At 38.3% G+C, this 20318-nt stretch overlaps 1 protein-coding gene across 1 annotated transcript in view; it reads right to left on the reverse strand.

Annotated features, from left to right (window-relative positions):
- The window catches only part of grin2b (glutamate receptor, ionotropic, N-methyl D-aspartate 2B), a 273173-nt gene that overhangs the window by 69833 nt on the left and 183022 nt on the right, over window positions 1-20318 (reverse strand). Inside the window, exon 4 of the mRNA XM_018093211.2 lies at window positions 8710-9308. Within this exon, the coding sequence (XP_017948700.2) occupies window positions 8710-9308 (599 nt within the window). The remainder of the gene's footprint in view (window positions 1-8709; window positions 9309-20318) is intronic.

The following is a 20318-nucleotide window of genomic DNA, read 5'->3' on the forward strand; positions in this document are numbered from 1 at the left end:
GAATTTTTCCAATTCGGATTCAAAATCGTGTCTTAGTAAATCAGCCCCTGTGTGTTTTATTGATTCGACCTAGGGCTGAACTAAAGAAAACCTGTAATCCCTGAATATGTTTGGTTTGGTCATGCTCCCCTTTCTAAATAACGAAGTTACTAATACATAAGTATGTAACCTCTTCTCGATCTTCTCTCCTATAAGACCTTCAATTTGGTCCTTCCCATCCTGCACTTTGGGCCCCACAGTCAGGAAACCTCTATTTGGGGGGCCTTATATATTAATATGAGTGAAAAAGCTATGCACTTAAAACTGCAGAGCACCTAAGCTTTTAGCCTAATGCCAATAAACGCAGTGACCCTATAAATGTAAAACAGGTGTGAAGCACAGCATGTAGGGAAACAAGAAGACCCTGTACCTTACACCAGGGGTTCCCAACCTTTCTTACTTGTGAGCCACAGTCAGTCAGACTTGGGAGCAACACGAGCACCATAAAAGTTCATGGAGGTGGCAAATAAGGGCTAAGATTGGCTATTAGGCAGCCTCTATGCACCCTATCAGCTTACAGGGGGCTTTATTTGGCAGTACATCTTGTTTTTATTTAACCAAAACTTGCCTCCAAGTCAGGAATTCAAAATAACTCCCTGGTTTGGGGGCACTGGGAGCAACATCCAAGGGGTTGGTGAGCAACATATTGCCCCCGAGTCACTGGTTGGGGATCTCTGCCTTACACCTACCATTAAACAGGCATTAAGCACAGTGTTCCCTCTGCAAATGTGTATAGTACTCCAGCATAAACCAGGATCATCCTGCCCCAGCCCAGTGCAACTGACAAATCTGATACTTTAAGGCTTGCACAGTTTAGTTAGTCTGTAAGTTGGACCCAGGAGCAATGTTGGTCAGTGCACATGTTGGGGAATGATTTGGGCAAAAAGAAGCGCTTAGCACTTATTATCAGTAATACTGACATTCCTATCATCTCTAGGAAAACCAGACCTATATACAGTATGTCCTGTACATTTAGATCTGTTTCCTGTGATTTCTGAGTAGTTCCATGAAAATTTCTACTAAACATTCATTTTTAGCTTTTTTTCCATCCAAAAATAATTTTTGTATGGTGGCATAAAATGTAATTCTAAGCAGCTTTCCGATATACTTTAATTACAAACTGTAAATGGTTTTCAAGTTATTTGTAAATGTAATTGCTATTGAAAGTGATGTTTCTTTCTCATATTCTGTTCTGGGGCTCTGGTTCTTAAAAAATGTAGCCATGTCTTTTAATAAACTGCTTTGCAACATTGTTTCAAGAGTCAGAGCCTGGAGTGCAGAGAATATAAACAGCCAGACAGATACAGCTTTACAAGAGCCTTAAATAAGAAGGTAAGAAGAATTAGGTGTCCTGATCCTTTGCTTGCTAGATCACTGAGTCTGGCCAGTTAAAAAACATGATTAGGCAACCTTGGCTTCTTTACACTAACACACACTTGCAAATATATGGACCATGTGCTATTTTTCCGCTACAATTCACATTATTCTCACAGCAATGCACTAGGGATATTAATAAATATTCTTTCCAAGGCAGATATCCTATTATTATTTTACAAGCCAGACACAATGAACATCATTTAATGTTTCATGGAAAGCATGAATGCTTAATAAAAACTGAGAATGATACATATTTGTCACAAATTCTCAATAAACAGAAAGCAGCGAGTTCAGTCTGTCCAAATATGTACAGATCTGCTATGTAAGGAATTTTAGAAGTACTTCACTTGACAAATAATATCTATTTAAGCCGTAAAGATGAAGAAAAATACTGGTACCCTAATCCTTTGCCATTCAATCACCATAAACGACATCACCAGGAAAGTCTGTGATGAGACTTGTTTGGTTTTAACAGTTAAACATGGCAAGGAGGTCCTTCCTAAGTTCAGTCTTGACAGCAATGGAATGCGGGAGCGGGTAACCTAGCAACCACCTCTCCATATTCGTAACCTAGGGAACGGGCAATACAAGAAACTAGCTCAGTGCCAGAACTGTATATCAATACTTCAGGACACTGGAGTGAGATCTCAAGACATAATCAATCTTCATTACCTTGGATTACACCAAATTTGTGGATTAAGGCACAGTGATGATACTAATCTCCAGATTAGTGGGAACACCACAGTCACTGATTTAGCAGTAATATTTGGTTTGAAGTCTGTGTTTTTATTCTGGTTTATCTGGTATCTGGGCTTTTCTGTAAACACATTCATAATATATGTTACATGGGATTGGGTGAATCTGGTTATTATGGTAGTCTGACCCTGTTTGGTTATCAGTTAAAATCCTGACTGCTTTCTTGCAATTTCATTCAAAGACCTGAGAGAAGTTTGTATATTCTCCGTACGCAGTAACCCTCCTTTTTCAACATTATTTCAATGAATAGGACTTGTGTTTAACATGTTTTAATTTAAAAATATCTGCATTTTTTGTTATTTCTTGCTCTATACAGGGCAAAATTTGAAAATGCAACTTAAGTCACATACTATTACCTGTTCTCAAAGCAGCCAAGTCAAACAAATCCTCAGGCCACTGAGAAGCCATTTCTCCCTTTCCCCAGCTGCAGGCTGTTATCTTTTGGCATAAAGAGCAGCTCATAGTATATAGGCTTCTCATTGGAGGGCTGATTTGTTTGACTTTCCTCTTTGGGGTCAGAAAGTAGAATGTGTTTTAAATTTTCATTTTTGAATGTTCTTAAAATATCTTAAATATTTGTGGATTTCCCACTATTCTCCAAAAATATATAAGAAGGTCACCCAACCAAAGAAACTGACGTGTGTGAAAAGGACCTTAGGTTATAAACACCACTGGGGCAGAGACTGATGTGGAAGCCCCTAAAATATATGTAGAGGACTGGATACGACTGGCAACATTAAAAATACATACAACAGCAGCTTAAAAAAACAAGAATTATAAGTATAAATTAGGTTTGTAGTAAACAGGTAAGGACTAAAATTAGTCCTGCCTATAGTACCTCTAGTACTAAACACTAAAGCTTAGGGGCTGATTTATTAAATGTTGGTGGTAGGGATAGTGGTAACAATCGAATTTGAACAATTTTATAGACACTTAAAACAAAAATATCCCAAATCTGAATCCGAGAGCATGGATTCAGACAGGTGCTCAGCACTATAATATAATTTAATAAAATAATTTTATAAACTCTGTTAGGGCAATACATACCTTCATTTGGGAAGGATTACAAGTCTTCTAAATGTAGCGGTTATTTTGTGTATGTATGTATATGTTTATTTACAAAGCGCTACTTATGTACGCAGCGCTGTACAGTAGAACAATAAATTAATACACCAGGGGGTTATTAAAATAATAGATATAATAGATAGATTAATAGATTAATAGATATTAACTACAAATACATACAGGTTACAGTTGCAATAATTTAAGGATCAAAGAGACAAGAGGATGGAGGTCCCTGCCCCGTTAGGTGTACAATCTAAATGGGAGGGTAATTTACAGACGCAGATAGGAGAATAGAAATGCTGCATTTTACAGTGGGTGACACTGCAATATAAATTGAGAAGACATCACTATCCATGTCCTAGAAGCAAATTAATCTAACAAGTACTGGCCTAGTGAATGTAAGGAGATCGCTGTCCATGCACATAGATCTGAGGCCGACTGACCTACTGAAAGATCGCTGTCCATGGTGCTAGAAGCACAGAGATCTGAGGCAGACTGACCTACCGAAAGAGATCGCTGTCCATGGTGCTAGAAGCACATAGATCTGAGGCAGACTGACCTACTGAAAGATCGCTGTCCATGGTGCTGGAAGCACATAAGATCTGAGGCAGACTGACCTACCGAAAGAGATTGCTGTCCATGGTGCTGGAAGCACATAGATCTGAGGCAGACTGACCAACTGAAAGATCGCTGTCCATGGTGCTAGAAGCACATAGATCTGAGGCAGACTGACCTACCGAAAGAGATCGCTGTCCATGGTGCTAGAAGCACATAGATCTGAGGCAGACTGACCTACTGAAAGAGATCGCTGTCCATGGTGCTAGTAGCACAGAGATCTGAGGCAGACTGACCTACCGAAAGAGATCGCTGTCCATGGTGCTAGAAGCAAAGAATCTGATGAAACCATCAGGAGAGTTACAGCACAGTTATGCAGTCACTAATCAGATCAGCCCCTACACCCAGTGAAACTTACGGTGTAAATTCCCCACCAAGCACAGATATAAACTCTATGATATTTCTCTATTGTAATTAGCAAATAACTTACATTGTATTGTATGAAACAAATGACCCAGAAGATTGCTGTCCATGGTGCTAGAACCATATGAACCATAGTGATTTGGAACCAAAACTCCCAACCCCAGCACTGCAGGGCAGCAGTGCTACCAACTGAACCACTGTGCTTCCTGCTATTTATATGGGAACTAGACTAGGCTAGACTTATAACTTAAGATATGTTACTGCAATTTCACACATGCAGAAAAAACCTATACAGGGTTTCTGGGAGCTGTAATATAACGACTTCTGTTGCCCATCACTAACATTAATAAGGATGGAGTATTACACTTGCTGAGATGATACAATGATTATGCTCCCTCCTGGCCATGCTGAAGCATGGTATCATTTTAAAGCTCCAATAAATATTGTTGTTACTTTGGGAAAATACCCAGTTCCCATAGTAGGCCCGTGCCATTCACTTTATTTAACAAAACCCCAACTAAAAATAGAATTTAAATAGTAAATACACAATTTAATTGAAAATGATACAGTCAACTTGAATTTTGTCTAAAAATCTAGTAAAACCTAGTAAATCTATAGAATATGTTTTATTTCTGCCAGGGAATCTTGTTTATTTGGGACTGCCATACTGTTTCTGACATAGAAAACATATCTCTTGCAAACACTACAAAAATAGGGCCTGTATGTGTAAAGTTGGAAGAAATGAACAAATCAGCATAAATCAGGTTAGCACAGATATAGGCCCTAATACTTTTACCAATGGCATGTTATTTCAAAAGGCCACTCTGTGGCTGGAGGCCAGGAGAAATACCCTCTCTAATTTATCTTAAAATGGATATCCCAGGCATTTATGTCTATTTATGAATAGGGAACATTTTTCCCTTGTAAAGCAGAGGCCTTTTGCACACTGCTGATTTTCTCCAATTTTTAGCCATCTGGACAGAACTTCAGATTTACTTCCAGTAATACCCTATAAGCCAATGTCCTTTGGGAAATAGTTAAGGCATATTGACCATCTTAAGCTTTTGGAACCTTGTTGGACAATATTTCATTTCCATTCGTACGAGGTGTATATAAGTTTAGTGCGACTGCTGTGAATTTGAATGAGAGAGAAGTCTGCATTTGCCAAAAGCCCGACTCTTGATAACACATCAGGATAACTTGCATAGCCGCCTGTATCCAGCACTGCAGGTATCTGAACTAGCACTCCCCATACAGCTGGTCATAAAGTATTTATCATTTTTCCCCAATTAGAATAAAAAAGTAAAGCCCTATATGCTAGATAAATAGAATATTTCCACAGCAGATTATGGAAATTGAAACCATTTGTATGAATAGTCATGTAAACAATATATTTGCAATAACCCTATTAAATATACATACTGACTTTTCAAAGAAAAATGTTCTGTTGTCATGGTTACAAAGCCAGTATCCAATTTAAATGATGGATATCTCAATGTTCATGTAGAGAAAGATTTCCTTGAACTGATTTATAGATATTTCCTGGAATTAGTCGTTTCTATGAAGACCAATTTCAATAGTTAGGGGTTCTCAAACATTTAATCAACATAAGTCACTTGTACACAGAATGGCTTTAAAGTGGCTAATTGGGATGGACGTTGAGTGGCCTTGGTAAGGGTAACTGAGGCTGAAAATCAAGCCTTGTTGGAAAAGCAATAATGATTTCCAATATGAGATCTGTCAGGCTTGATACCATAAAATCCAATAGTTAGATATTGTATTATTCCTTTTGGAAGAAACTAAAGATGAGCTTATGTACCGAGCTGATTATAAAACATACACATGTTTTGGGAGATGAATCTATCTATGTAGTGAAATAATACATGGAGAGTAAAACTGCTTCTAGACATCTCCTGCTGCTGTTCTGTACCCTCTTCCCTTTGGCACCAGGCCATGATCATTATATGGAGTGGGGAATAAAATGCAGAACCTTTTGTTACTACAATGTAGGTTTCTCCCAGCATTACTTGTCATTTGTGAGCTCAACCTTTTAGATAAAAAGGCATTACTTGCCTAGAACAAAGCATGATGAATTGGATATTTTAAATTGGTTTTAGCGGAGAGGAAGCAGTATCCCATTATCCAGACCCATTATCCAGACTTAAATTATGGGATGGCCATCTCCCATAGAGTCCATTTTAAACTAATCATTCTACTTTTTAAAAATGTTTTACCTTTTCTCTGTAATAAATAATAATAAAACAGTAGTTGAACTTGATGGTAACTAAGCTTCATGAATCCATATTGGTGGCAATAATCCTATTGGGTTTATTTATTATTGTTTAAGAAGATTTAAGGAGTGGTGTTCCAAATTACGGAAAGATTACTTATCTGGAAAACCCCAGATTCCACACATTCCAAATAATAGATGCAATACCTATAATATGACCCCAGATTCCACATATTCCAAATAATATTTGTGTTTATATGAGCGCGTCTTACATGCCTGCCCCTTTTGTGACATCAGTGCGGAGCGGGTTTATAAAGAGAGAGGGGAAGTCTGGTCATGTAGAGTTCAGCTTGGGAGCGGGCAGGTTAGCGTCGGGTCAATAAATATTCAAAAAGCATACAGGCATGTCAGTAATATTATATGAGGGCTTAGAATAGGGGCATGTTGCTAAGCTGTGGAAAGTGCCTAAATTACTTGGTATAAGCATCTTGAATTTTAGAAATTCCTTTCAGACTTGAAAATAATAGTGCCAGATAATGGGAACTGAAGTTCACTTGGAAAGCTACAGGCTGGCCGTCCCAGATGTGGAAAAGTCCATGAAACTGCAGTAACATGCATTTTTCATTCTGTTCATTTAACATGTTCCCCTAGTGTCTGTACAAATGGGGGTTCTTTGTCAATAGTTCTTTGGGGGGATAAGGTAGATATACCTGCCCTCTGTCTGTAGGAAGATGCTTGGAGGATAAAGCTGTAACAAAAACCTGCCTTTTACTGCACTGCCGTGGGCTGTGAGATCTTGTGTGTGTGAGACCCAGGGGCCCTCCAGCTTATGTTAACATGTTATTCCCATAATCCATCAACAGTAGAAAGCTGAGTTAGTGGGACTTCTCCAGGCTTGGGGATTGCTGCTTTAAAGACAGCATTCTCTGTTCAGCAAGAGAATTATTTGTATGTTGGATATATTTACCCTTCTATTGTGCATCACTGTGAATTATATGTTGGCGTTGCGTACATACAGGATAATAGTAATAACATTCTCTGTGCTGGGGAATGCAGGGAGCTATCTAGAAGACCTTGTATAACCTCCCTGTTATGTTACATTTCATAATAAAAACATGGTCAATGAGTAACCTGATCATTAAACAACAAAAGTAAACTGTCCCCATATTCTGCCGAGGGGTGTATGACATTCATATGTCTTTCTTCCTGTTACATAATATAATTACTAGTCAGAAATCATTGTTGAAATACATCAAACACACAGGCAGGTTAATTGCAAAATATGTAATTTCCCAAAAAGAGTCTCTAATTTGTGAACAAACAGAAATTTTCCAAAGCACACAGCTACTGCCTGTCACTGGAAGAATTAATTAACCAATCTTTTAATAGACAGACAGGATTTCTCTCATTAACCACAGTATGAACTAAACCACAGGGTCAATGAATGAAGAAATACCCTAGGAAAAAAAACAGTACAGAGAGAACAGACCAGAGGATTCCCCTGGGAAAGCCTTTTGTAATGTTGCTAAATACCCATCAGCCAGGGTCAGACTGGCTCAGCTGCTATAAACATTGTTCACACAACCCTTACTTACAGAAAAACATTGCATTACATCAGGGCCATTGGAGAAACTGCCTCAACACAGGGCAAATCCCAAATAGCTGTGTATTCACCGTAGCCATTATCTTCAGCTGCATAAAAATGAACTTTCATATGCTGAGTTATAGCGCTCTGGCCACCAGTTTGTGCTTTGTGCTTTGGCTCACTCCAGTTGATTACAAGCCACAAATCAGACCCAGTACACTGATAGATGAGACTTCCAGAAAATGCAAAAGATATGACAGCACTGTATTGCTGCTAACTGACATCTTCCCCCAGAACATCCTCAGACTCGAAATAAACTGCCCTGCTGCTGGGATAACGTCAAGATAAAAAGTAGAGTGTTTGCTTAAAGAACTGCAGGGTAGTATGTAAGAAATTCTTTATGTTTCCCTGGTTATACTGGGTTATATTTTCATCAGGAAATATATGTTTTTGAAGCATTGTAAGTTATAGAATATGGAATATATGCTGGTATACTGGCTGATGACCAATCCAGAAAAACAGGCCACATTACCCTTTCCCAAAAAACAGGCTATATTACCCTTTCCCAAAAAACAGGCCACATTCGCTGAATGGGAATTAACTATAATATACAATACAGTTACATGTATCACTGCAAATGAAAACAAAACGTAAGGGTGTATTGCTAAGAAACTCCTACCTTTTTAACATGTGAGCTTCATAGACTCTACTCTCTTGAATGTTGTAACAGCTGCTCTTGGACTGAGGAATGGAATTGTGCTCAGAGAGCATGGTGGATGCTGCTGTGGTGATTATAGCAATCCCGTCTCTAACCCGAGCAGGCAGATCATAGTCCCACTCATCATAAGATACTGAGATGAGTCCTGTGGGGAACTCAGCTGGCACAGTGTCAGTATCTCCTGCAACAAGACTTGGTACAATCCATGTGTAGCCGTAACCTGTCAACCCCACAGAATGAGCCACTTCGAAAATATATGTTGCTTCTTCCTTTGTGCAGTAAAGCAAGATGACGGGACTCTGAAGCTTCTTCAGCTGGTTCTGGATTTTGGAGTCATTATCATCTAAAGACATGTCCAGATGGATAACCTCTTCAAGCTCCCACCCCACAAAACTGTTTTCAATGGTACTTCGTACCTTGTTCTCAAAGTCCTGGTATCCTGGGAAATATGTGGTGACTATACTGAAGATATACCAGTCGTATTCTTCCATGATGTTCAGCATGACCGAGGCCTGCTGCTCGATAGAGGGTCCAAACTGAAAGAACATGGATGCCTCCTCCTGCAACCATAATGCAAATAATATTATACTTTATCATATAATAATGATTATTATTACAAAATATAATATGAATTTAATATTGTGAGAACACTAAAAAAAATAAAAATAAAAAGGCCTAGGCGTATAATATCTGAAACATAATCTGACTGTTACTAATATATACAGTATATATTCATAGCATATAGTGGTGTCACTATAATTTATGGAGGCATATAAAGTTTCCATAAAATAAAAGACACAACTACACAATCCTAACAATGACTTACTTAGACAGTTCTTTACTAAAACCATTATTTTAAGCAGAGGCTACAGACTCGGAGCAACTCCCAGGATCCTCTCTGTGGATCTGTGGTTATTTAAACAAGAACTGAAGCTGAATATGAAGCCCTGCAGCCACTGCTTCAGCAGCCTTTTGGAATATCACATTTATTTCTTTGATAATGAGATCACACAATTGTAAGGGGGGGCATCAATCAATAAAGAATTGTTTGTTTTGCTTAAATGAATACAAATTTAAAGAATATGTCTTTATCCTCTTAAATATATATTGTTGCTAGGTAAGTGATCAGGATTGATTTAGGCTAATTTCTCAGATGATTAAGAATTCAACTTATTAAGGGAGAAACATATTTCTTTATAAATCATAGCCAATGCATCTGAACAATCCTGACTGTAGAATATCCTAAAGGAAAAGCAATAGTGGAAAACATATTGCTAGATTTATACACAGGTTTCATAATTTGATTTTTCTGAAAATATATCATGTAGACATCAATGGGCTCATCTGCTAGCTATCAGCCAAGGTTATTAAGCAATAATGTGTGCCAATACCATCAGCAGGGATATTGCAGGCCAGCAATAGTAACATCACTCATAACTGCACCCATAGTGACATCTCTGAGAAGGAAAACCTCCAGGTGGAAATTAAAAAGCCATATAGTAACCATATCTTATCATATCTTATACCCAATAAATAGGGGCAAAAATGAATGTATTTGTTTCTTTACTTGTTCAATATAACATACTAATATGGGCAACACTGTACAAAAAACCCTTATTGTGCAGCCTTTGTTTATTTATAAGGTAAAGAACAGCCACTATTTCATCTAAAATTAAAGCTCAATCAAACTGTGCCTGCTACTAACCAAATCATTGTCACAAATGGTAAAATGCACAGTTGGCTTTATCAAGCAATAGCAGAAAAAAACTTCACAGACACGAAAACACAACTATGCTTTAAAAATCTGTAATCCTATTATATATTTATGTAAGTATATTATCTGGTTATTTACACAGGAGCAATCCATTTTTTAATAGAGCAGTATTACAGGTACTGGATCCATTGTCTGGAATCCCTTTATTCAGAAGGCCATCTCCCATAGTCTGCATTTTATTCAAACAATTCCGATTTTTAAAATTTCCTTTTTCTCTGTAATATTAAAACAGTAGCTTGTGCTTGATCCCAACTAAAATTTAATTAACCTATATAGGCAAAATAATCCTTTTGGGTTTAATTCAAGTTTGTTAGTATTTTAGTAGTCTTAAGGTATGCAGAGCCAAAATCTGTAGAGACCCCATACTTGTACCTTAAATAACAATATATAAGTTATGAGATGCTTCATTGAAAAAGTTATTGCGACTATATATATGTCATCGGCAGTACCACCTCTCACCAGTCTATGAAACAAGTAGCTATAAGTTTTAGACTGAGCAGCTGAGACTTGAAATGAACCATTTTCCAGCAATAGCAGGTCCAGAGGAGCTATAGAACATCCTACTTTTTTATTATCATGAGTAACCATCCCCTTACCTATTTTGCCTATAACAATACATGGTAAAGTTCTGTGCTGAACCCCAAGGTGCATTTACTATGGTTTTTTTTCTTTGCCAAGCCAGCATGCTTCAATCAATTATTGAAAGAACTGACACAAATAATATATAGGGAGAACTACAGAATTGGCCAGTTGCTGCTGATGAAAGAGATCTAGAAGGCAAACACAAAAGTCACAGGCATATAAAAAGCTTTCTGCTCACTGTTACAGCAACAGACAAGTGTATTTTTACATCCTTACTGTGTTTGTTCAGTGTGCTAGCCTATTTGTCGCTCAGAATAAACAGACACACACATACTCATTCTGAAGTTGTTTCTTATTACATAGATACTGTGATTAGTAATAAATAACATTCTCTTGCCTGACCCCACTGATTTGTCACTTTCCCATCTGATCATAAAGCCACAGAGAGAAATGAGGGTCTGCCTGAGGTGAGTATAGACTGTCTAACCTTGCATGAACTCATCACAGTAGAAATTTCTGTTTTATAACAGAGTGACCTCCTTTTTCTGCTTATTTTGTAGAAAACACCCACCACGAGGAGCTAAACCTTCTATTCAGGGCATTTAGACTTTTTCATTCTTTTGCGCAGCTGCATTAGGCCAGAATTTTAGCATACCTCCCCAGTAAGATAATCAGGTAATTGGCAACTGACTGATCCACTTGTTCTCAAGCAGCTGTAAAATCTGGCCTGGAGCTGCCCTTGAGGTGCAATGTTATGCACAAAGAGTAATGACACAACATCAATGAGCAAAGCAGAGCAACTGCAACTGGGAACACAACCTAACCAACAGATAGGTCACATAACATAATATAAACTATTAAACAATCTCGCCAACCTGAATATAAATATTATAATAATAAAACTGGCAATGCAGTAAAAGACTAGTCTCCGAGTTGATAATGGAACCTCTCTTTTTCCAGACTCAATAGAGGTCCTCTTTCCATGTTCCACATCCTAGGAGCACTAAACTACAGTTTCAGTATTTTTTATTGCTATCTAACATGTATCTATATGCATTTAAATGCACAACAAGAATGTCCATATTAAAAAAACACATTTATACTTTACTTTTAAAGCTTTTGTTTCCTCCTGCGTAAAGGTGTAAGAGACACTTATTCTAAAACATTTTTCCAGTGGACTCATTTTAATTTTGCCCTTGCCCCAAAAGTTTTAAAAGTGCCAAATGCAGAGACGTGAAAGCACCATTCCACCTTGTCCTCTGCAAGACCTGTGTGGAGTTACTGCCCATAGTTTGCATCCTCCACCCTACACTCACCCCAACACAGCAGTCTTCTGGCCCTCTTATTACCTCTAAAACCCTTTGTTTAGTGTTTCATTATCTCCATTTCACTCTAATGGGGTTTCAAAATGGTCTACATCTCTTTTCATAGCAAAGTCTATATCATTCTAAGGGCTTGAATATCTAATCCTCCAACCCTAAACTATCCCAACCCCATTATCAGCTACCTGCCAAACATATCTTGCCAATGCATTCAACCTAAGCTTTAAAAAAACAGAGCTCATCCTATTCCCACTCTTTCTTCTCCTTTGAATGCTGCTTCATTAATAATGCAGTAGGCAAGCTCATCCACCAACTAATCGCTCCTTAAATACAGCTCCTCATTGCAGCCACCCCCACTACTCTACTGAATCCCTCCCTGGGTGCTTCTTGTTTGTAGAGATCAACACTCATCAATTAGACTCTCCTTTACATTTTCAAGACTCAAGTAAACATATAGAAATGTCTGTTTAAGAAAATGACGATTTTCTGTCACCCTACACAACACTACAAACCCTTCTATTTATGCCCTAGGTGTGTTTCATATATTCGCTAGCCAGTTTTACACACAAGTCTTCTCTTTTGTGTAAGATTGCTACACTACTTGACTATAGAATTTGTCTCCTCTAGTGTACAACATTCATTACCCAAATGGAAGCAGTGGAACGCCATCAGCTGCCCGTGAGAGGTGAGAAGAACCAATATTAAAGGCAAAGTAGCATTCCTGACAAAAAAATAATGTTTCTTTAGTTTCTGTTTTAAACCCTATAGGCTCATGAGCCAGTGGGCCAAAGATAGAGAGAGAAGCTTCACAGTAACAGTAACCAAAGTGAAAAAACAGAGAAGTCACACACAATGCATAACTGCTAGAGACCATCAAGTAGAAAGCAGTTGTACAGTGTTGCTTTCATGTGGTTCTTCTTCTTCTGAATCCAGAAAGCTTATGGCTCCTCAACCCCCTCCCTACTGACTGCAACAACCTCTGTCTCTTAAATCCTGTAACCTGCCTTGCTCTTGTCATAAACAAATTGTCAGACATGGAGAAAATAATCAGAGCTGATGTTGGCTTTCTACACTAATACTGTTATTGTCACCTGTCACTACTACCAGGCTTACAGCCTATAAAACATTCCGTGCCAACGCAACCTTGAGCTACTTCTTACTAAATATTCCATTAATAATTGTGCAACTGCATATTTCATGGATTCCAGTCCCAATCCAATTATGAACCTTGAACCTTACATATAAGACTTTTTATCAAATGGCAAATTGCTGTAGTAGAATACCTTTGCCTTCCTGCCATGCTGACCTATAAAAGATAAGCTATACTCAAACTCCATCAAAAGTGGAAGTAATTAATAGTTGCACACAGAACAATTAGTTTATTACCCTTCTACAAAGCAGTGTTGTAGGGAGATGAAAGTGGTCATTAAGAATATCAGCCCCTATTAGCAATGGAAAAACCTGTTTGAGGCAAGTCTTAACAATGAGGGATTTAAATCACTAAGCTGTTGATTGGAGTAGCGATCCTGCTGACACATTTAGGATAAACACATTTTTAAATTAGCTTCATGAGGATTTCACATTGACGACTGTTGAAGTTTCAACAAGAAATAATGCTATTCAGATCTAGTTATCACTAACAAGTGTTTTTAGTGGTTATGTGTTTCAAGGTAATGTGTAAATGAAATTGCAGTCAAAGGTAATGTTTATCCCTTTTGTTACCTGGGCCTGACTCTTTTAACAATGTAATACGAGTCTGGTCTCTTCCAGTTCTTTTAATCAGATTTAATTAGCTGGCAGAGCCAGGAGTGCAGCAAATGTATACAGCCAAGCAGGCTGCTTATAATAGAAATTACATTTATGCATAACTTTAAAACCATTGGAAATTTGTAGTTAATGTATATTGGAAAGCTGCTTAGAATTATATTACATTATACAACATAAACTGGGTTATAAAAGACACTGTGGACTGTTGCATTTTAAAGCACAAGTTGAAATCATTAGCTCTCAGCTAAAAATGTAGGACAAAAATGGCTGTATTTTAAAGTGATACTAAATCATCATTTTGTTCCTATATTCCTTTTGGAAATAAATAAAAAAAAGCATTAAGCTTTTTTTGAAGATGTATTAAGAGACAACTGGAGGATAGGGTTAAAGGTGTGGTTAACTATTAGTATGTTATAGTATGGCTAATTCTAAGTAACTTCTCTATTGGTCTATGCAGCTTTCAAATGGGGGTCACTGATCCCAGCAGCCAAAAACTATTGTTTTTTGAGGCTACAGTTGTACTGTTATTGTTACATTTAATAACTTATTTTTCTATCCAGGTCCTCTCCTATTCATATAATAAAAAAGTTAGACCAACTACAGAATATTACTCTCTTCATCATACTAAAACGGTAACTCAAACGTAAACAACCCCTTTAACGATAGTAACATAGCATGAAGCTGCTTGAACTGAACTAGTGATCAAGCAAAGCTACCTCCAAAAACAGTTTAGTTATAAAACATAAAGAAGAATACATTACATAAAATGGAAAAATAATACAATTGTTAACAGGGTACACCAGGGTAGCTGGCCCACTGTGTTTTTGACTTATTTTCAGTCCATTTCCCACAATGGCCATAGCTACACAAATGTGCTGTACATCAGGTAGCCAATGCTTCTTAGATGTGGATCAAGGACACAATGTCAAATACAACAGGATGAAAACCCTTGTACTGCTGCTCAGCGCAATCCAATTTGCCATTCAAGTGTCAACAAATCAGCTATAGTTTCCCTCTCCCCTACTTCATGCTTTTAAATATGTTTGTCATAGAGTTTAAAGAACAGAGTCCTTAGAAAGGCACAATATATTTCTATAGAAAGATTCAATCTCGCTCTGGTTCTGCCTGTCCCCAGCTATCAGGATCAGGTGGCTGAAATATAAATGGGTGTATATAAGGCTACATTACCAGCTCTCTCCCATCACATAGCCAAACTGCTTACATGCACTTTATGCTCTGATGCACGTTAGGAATTGCTCTCATTAAAATTCAGGCCTTTTATGACCCATAAGTACTGTACGCTTATTTTAAACTAGTTGATGTTAAATTGAACTTCTTGTCTTTTTAACACTTTCAGCAACAGAGCAGAGGCAGCTTTTAGAAATAAATAATAGAAAGATGTGGGCATCATGTTCCAGAGTTACCCAATGCACTGCATCCTACTGAATGTGCTCCCTTCTCATTTTTATTTTCACTAACATAAAAACTATAAACTATAAAAGAACAGTTCTTGTCTTTGCAAATTTATCACAATGTCAGGAGCTACAGTGTCTTCCTTAGAAATTTCTATACCTTTATCTAGTAACTCAGGTAGGCGGCCACCAACTCTAACAGGGGGCCCTTGAGGATGGGCTGTGAATGAAAATGAATGTTATGCAAAACTTTAAATGCAGTCCAGATATTATATATATGATTCCCCCCCACCCCTAGAAATCCACACTGCACCTGCATTCAGGCACCTGAATGGGGCATGGCTCGTCAGCATAGTAGATAAACACTACTATGAAACCCAACAGAAAAAAAGCCAGTTTTCTTTTAGTCCCACATGTACTCTTATTTACAGAAAACACAAGAGATGTGTGACCCCACAGCCACCATGACTTGACCATGATCACGCAAGCATACGGCTAGAGAAGGGCAGCCAAGTGGTGCCTTGGTGTAACATTGGTTAATTCCCTTCACGTAAGTCCACTCAGGTGATGCAAGCACTAAAGCCAATCCCTGCTGTGCCTCATACAAGTCTCTCTGCCAGAAAAGGCAAGGAAATAAAGCAGTACAAATAAGATAGAATACATAAGATATTGAAAGATCTTGAGTTATACATTAAAAATGGACACAAGACAAAGCTATTAAGGAATCTGAATAACCTAACTGAAGATAAGAGCAGGTGTCTCATAAGATCAACAGGTTTCCTTAGGTTTCCTCAGGTTTCCTTAATCTCAAGTGCATTTTTTACACCACCGCCTGCAGTTGCCTTTGGCTGATTTAGCTGCGAGAGTAGAAGGGATACGAAAGTTTAGCCTAGAAAGAGCAAAGAAACCCCTTGGACATTTAAAATGCATGTATATACCCTGTATAAAACCTTATAAAATAAAATATGGTTCTTTTGTGATGTCATTAAGCCTTTAAGCAATATATTGGTATACAGAATGTATTACTGACTACACACAGTACTCTTATTGCTGGGAAAGCTGCTATCTCTAAGTACAGGAGGTGTGAATTACTTATCAATGAGATGTCTGATTACTTGGGGACACTGGGGGTGGGGGACACTTGCCATGAAGCCCTGGTATTACACTGTGTGTCAATAGATAGACAAGTCAGTGATTCATTAGCTTGACAAGTGATAATTTATATTTCCAGTGCTCCCTCATTTCTTTTGCACTCACTCTATCAGACTAAAATCCTCCCCCCCTACTCTCATCCCCTGCTCCTTTAGCCCCCCACTGAGGCTTACCTGCTGGGATAACTAAAAAGCTTCGGAAGAATAAAGGGAGCATGTGCAGTTATGTTGAATTGGTACATTTAATACAAATGGTACAATAATTTTAGTACACAAGTTTAAAAAAAAAAATATATATATATATATACATATTTATACTATGATAGAGCTGATTTTATAGGGAGGCACTGTTACCGTGTGTCATTGATACATCAGATTGTGCCTGATCACAGATGTGTAGCAGTGCACTTGCTTTAAACTGACAATATTCCTAAGACTTTAATTCTGCAAAGTACCCCAGCATAATGATCACGAGACCAAGAAGTTGCAAAAACGTTGCACATCAAAAGAAGAAGTACATGCAACATCCTAAGGTGGGAAATATACAGATGACTTTTGGGTAAGCCAATGATTATGCCACAACTGATTTGGCCACAATCATGGATAGCCAAGTTGGTGTACCCCAAGCCCAGGAGGTGGTCTAATTTCTCCATGTGCAGCCAGTTTTCTCTTGCTATGTTGATTAAAGTTAGAATATCTCCCCATAGATGTGCTCTTTTGCATATTATTTGCCTTTAAGGAAATAAAGATATATATATATATATATATATATATATATATATATGTATGGGACATGTTATCCACAATGCTTCAATGCTTGGGGTTTTCTGGATAAGGGGTCTTTCCATAATTTGGATCTTCATACCTAAACTCTACTAAAAAATAATTTAAACATTAAATAAACCCAACAGGATTGTTTTGCCTTAAATTGTTATTGTTATAGAGAAAAAGGAATCATTACAGTCGTTTGCTTAAAATGTAGTCTACAGGAGATGGCCTTCCTGTAATTTGGAATTTTCTGGATACTGGATCCTATTTATATATATATAAAACCCATGTACTGCATTTAACTGGACAGAGAGACTGAGACAGCTTTTGTCTTTGTGAAAGTGTCTCTTTGAATGAGGTCCTGTTTTTATATATAGCAAAATGGTGATCTACCTTGGGCTCCTAGCATCATAAGGGCCTTTTTTGTGTAAAATGTTAATAAACCAAATGACAGATTAATTGGTAATTTTGTTATCTATATATATATTAAATATCATTAGTGCATACACCAGGAATGCCCAACCTACAGCCCATCCATCAGTATAAAAAGCATATGTACATACACATGTATCCAAACACATATGTTCTGCAATGTCCGTCCAGGCGCAGGCATCTGCTCAGCATAGGCCTCAGACACAGCTGCTGCTTGTGTTGTGTCCCAGCTCAGCACAATGAGATCAGAGAAATAAACCATTTCGGAATAGTAAGGGTAATGAGATGAGCTTTAAGCTCTCTGAGAGTCTGGATGGGTGGGGGTCCATCATTAGATTTCTAAGCTCATTTCCTCAGCTGCAGATGGACCAAATTGTCCTCAGTTTGCTAGTGATTTCTTTTCAAAAATTGCTAAGTCAGAAATAATGTCGGGAGGAGAGTCAATAGCTGTCAATTTCCCTGAAAATGAAAGCTCAGTTCACTGCTAAGTGATGACTCTATTCAGCATTTGTTCCTTATTGTCTTCATGAAATGCTCTGCAATAAGTGCTTGTCTCCCCTCTTATTTATAGAGCCAGTTGTGAAGAAAAGGCAGGATCCCGGTGCCAGAACTACAGCACTGTCTGCGCTTGAAACTGTGCATGTCTGCTACAGCTGCCCATTTCTTTATTAGAACATATAAATTATATTTATCAAGTGCCTACTTAGATCCTTGGCATGGGTTTGGTTACCCATAATATTGCATCCAGGACTAAACTAGGGAAATTGCCTGTAGTCATTGAAAGAACAATATTTGCTGTTGGGAAGTGTCTCCCTGGGCATTATGGGGGCAGAGCTATTATGCTATTTAGCTATTGAAGGAATTCTTGGAAACTCAGCAGGGAACAGCTAGGTGTTAGAAGGAGCTGTAAAAAATCTTGAGCTGGAAGCAGATCTAAGCCATGCAGAACCTCTAACTGGTGAAGCTGTAATTGAGCTCAAGATGCAGGTTTTACTGTCCTTATATAATTTACCTGGTTGTATTGGTGTCTCATTACTTTTCTCCGAATGCAACAGCTGCACTGTGGGGCCCCAGAATGGGCGTAGTCCCCTGTGCCGCAAAGCACCTTATTGGGATGAACCTTGTGCCTTGTTAGACTCCAGCTCTCTACCCTGGTCTTGTCCTGTATGTGTAAAAGCTTGGGCCCTGAGTATGTGAGATGTCTGTTTTGTGTAAATGTGGAACCTCCCTTTCACAATCATACACTTCTTCCCTGCCCATATATTAAAGATAACAGATTGCCCACAGAAATGGAAGCTTCTATTTGATATTAGGGTGCAGATATTCTATCCCAAAGATTTTCCCAAGGGACCCCACTAGTAAACAACACTGTGGCTTCTAGGTAAGTAGTTTAACAGCTACATATAAGGAAAATAGCACTGTCCCATATGTGTTTAACATCCAGGGCATTAGGAATCATTTTTAAGGACAACCTGCAAAATTACTTTTATTACCAGCATCTGATTCCTACCTGAACAGGAAACAAGTTAACTCCAGGTATTGTTTCAAAATGCTGGCTTCTGTACTCCAGAGGCATAACCATATGCTCACAACAGTACATATTACCCTCACATTTTGGTACCCCAAATCTGCAATATGGCATTACACTATATTGGGAAAATTTAATGGAATGGCAGTATTCCACCATACCTGAAGGGCTCTGGGCTCCTAGGTCTATGTGAAGTTCTTTTTCCAAAGGGTTTTCCGAGTGCTTATATGTTCTGCCTTCCATTATTCTACTTTTCTGCCAGCAGCATCTGTCCCTCATTCTACACTTAAAGCAGCATTCTAACAGCCAAGAAATCTCTTAACACAAGAGTTTCAGTAAACAATCTTCACTCTACACATACTCTGAAGCTTCTCTTGCATTTATGAAATCGCTCACCAGAGTAACTACAGAGCATGCACCTATTGATCCTTACTGCCCTGTAACAGGTGCACCTTAACCTGCAAGTGACTTTGCTTAGCACCTTTGCACCCCCTCACACTGAATCTGTGGTTTGTGTATAGCCAAACACCTGTAGGATACGGCTGCCTGATATGTGCCATACAGACCCACTCGATATGACTCAAGCCCCCATTCCCTGGTAACTTGGTGTCTGTTCCAACCTCTCACACACACCTGCTGTACTTCCCTCTGCCATTCTACATCAAATGTTCCTTAGTATATTATTTGCTGTATCCTATCAAACTGGGGGAAGGGACACGGCAGCAGGCATTATGCTTTACTCACAGATGCCAGGACACTTGTGCTGTGTGTTCAATTTATCAACGGAGCTCAGAGCTCCCAATGAAACCCTTAGAAACGGCAGCACTGGGCTGT

Source organism: Xenopus tropicalis, chromosome 4, assembly GCF_000004195.4.
Source record: "Xenopus tropicalis strain Nigerian chromosome 4, UCB_Xtro_10.0, whole genome shotgun sequence".
In the NCBI taxonomy this organism is placed as follows: Eukaryota; Metazoa; Chordata; class Amphibia; order Anura; family Pipidae; genus Xenopus; species Xenopus tropicalis.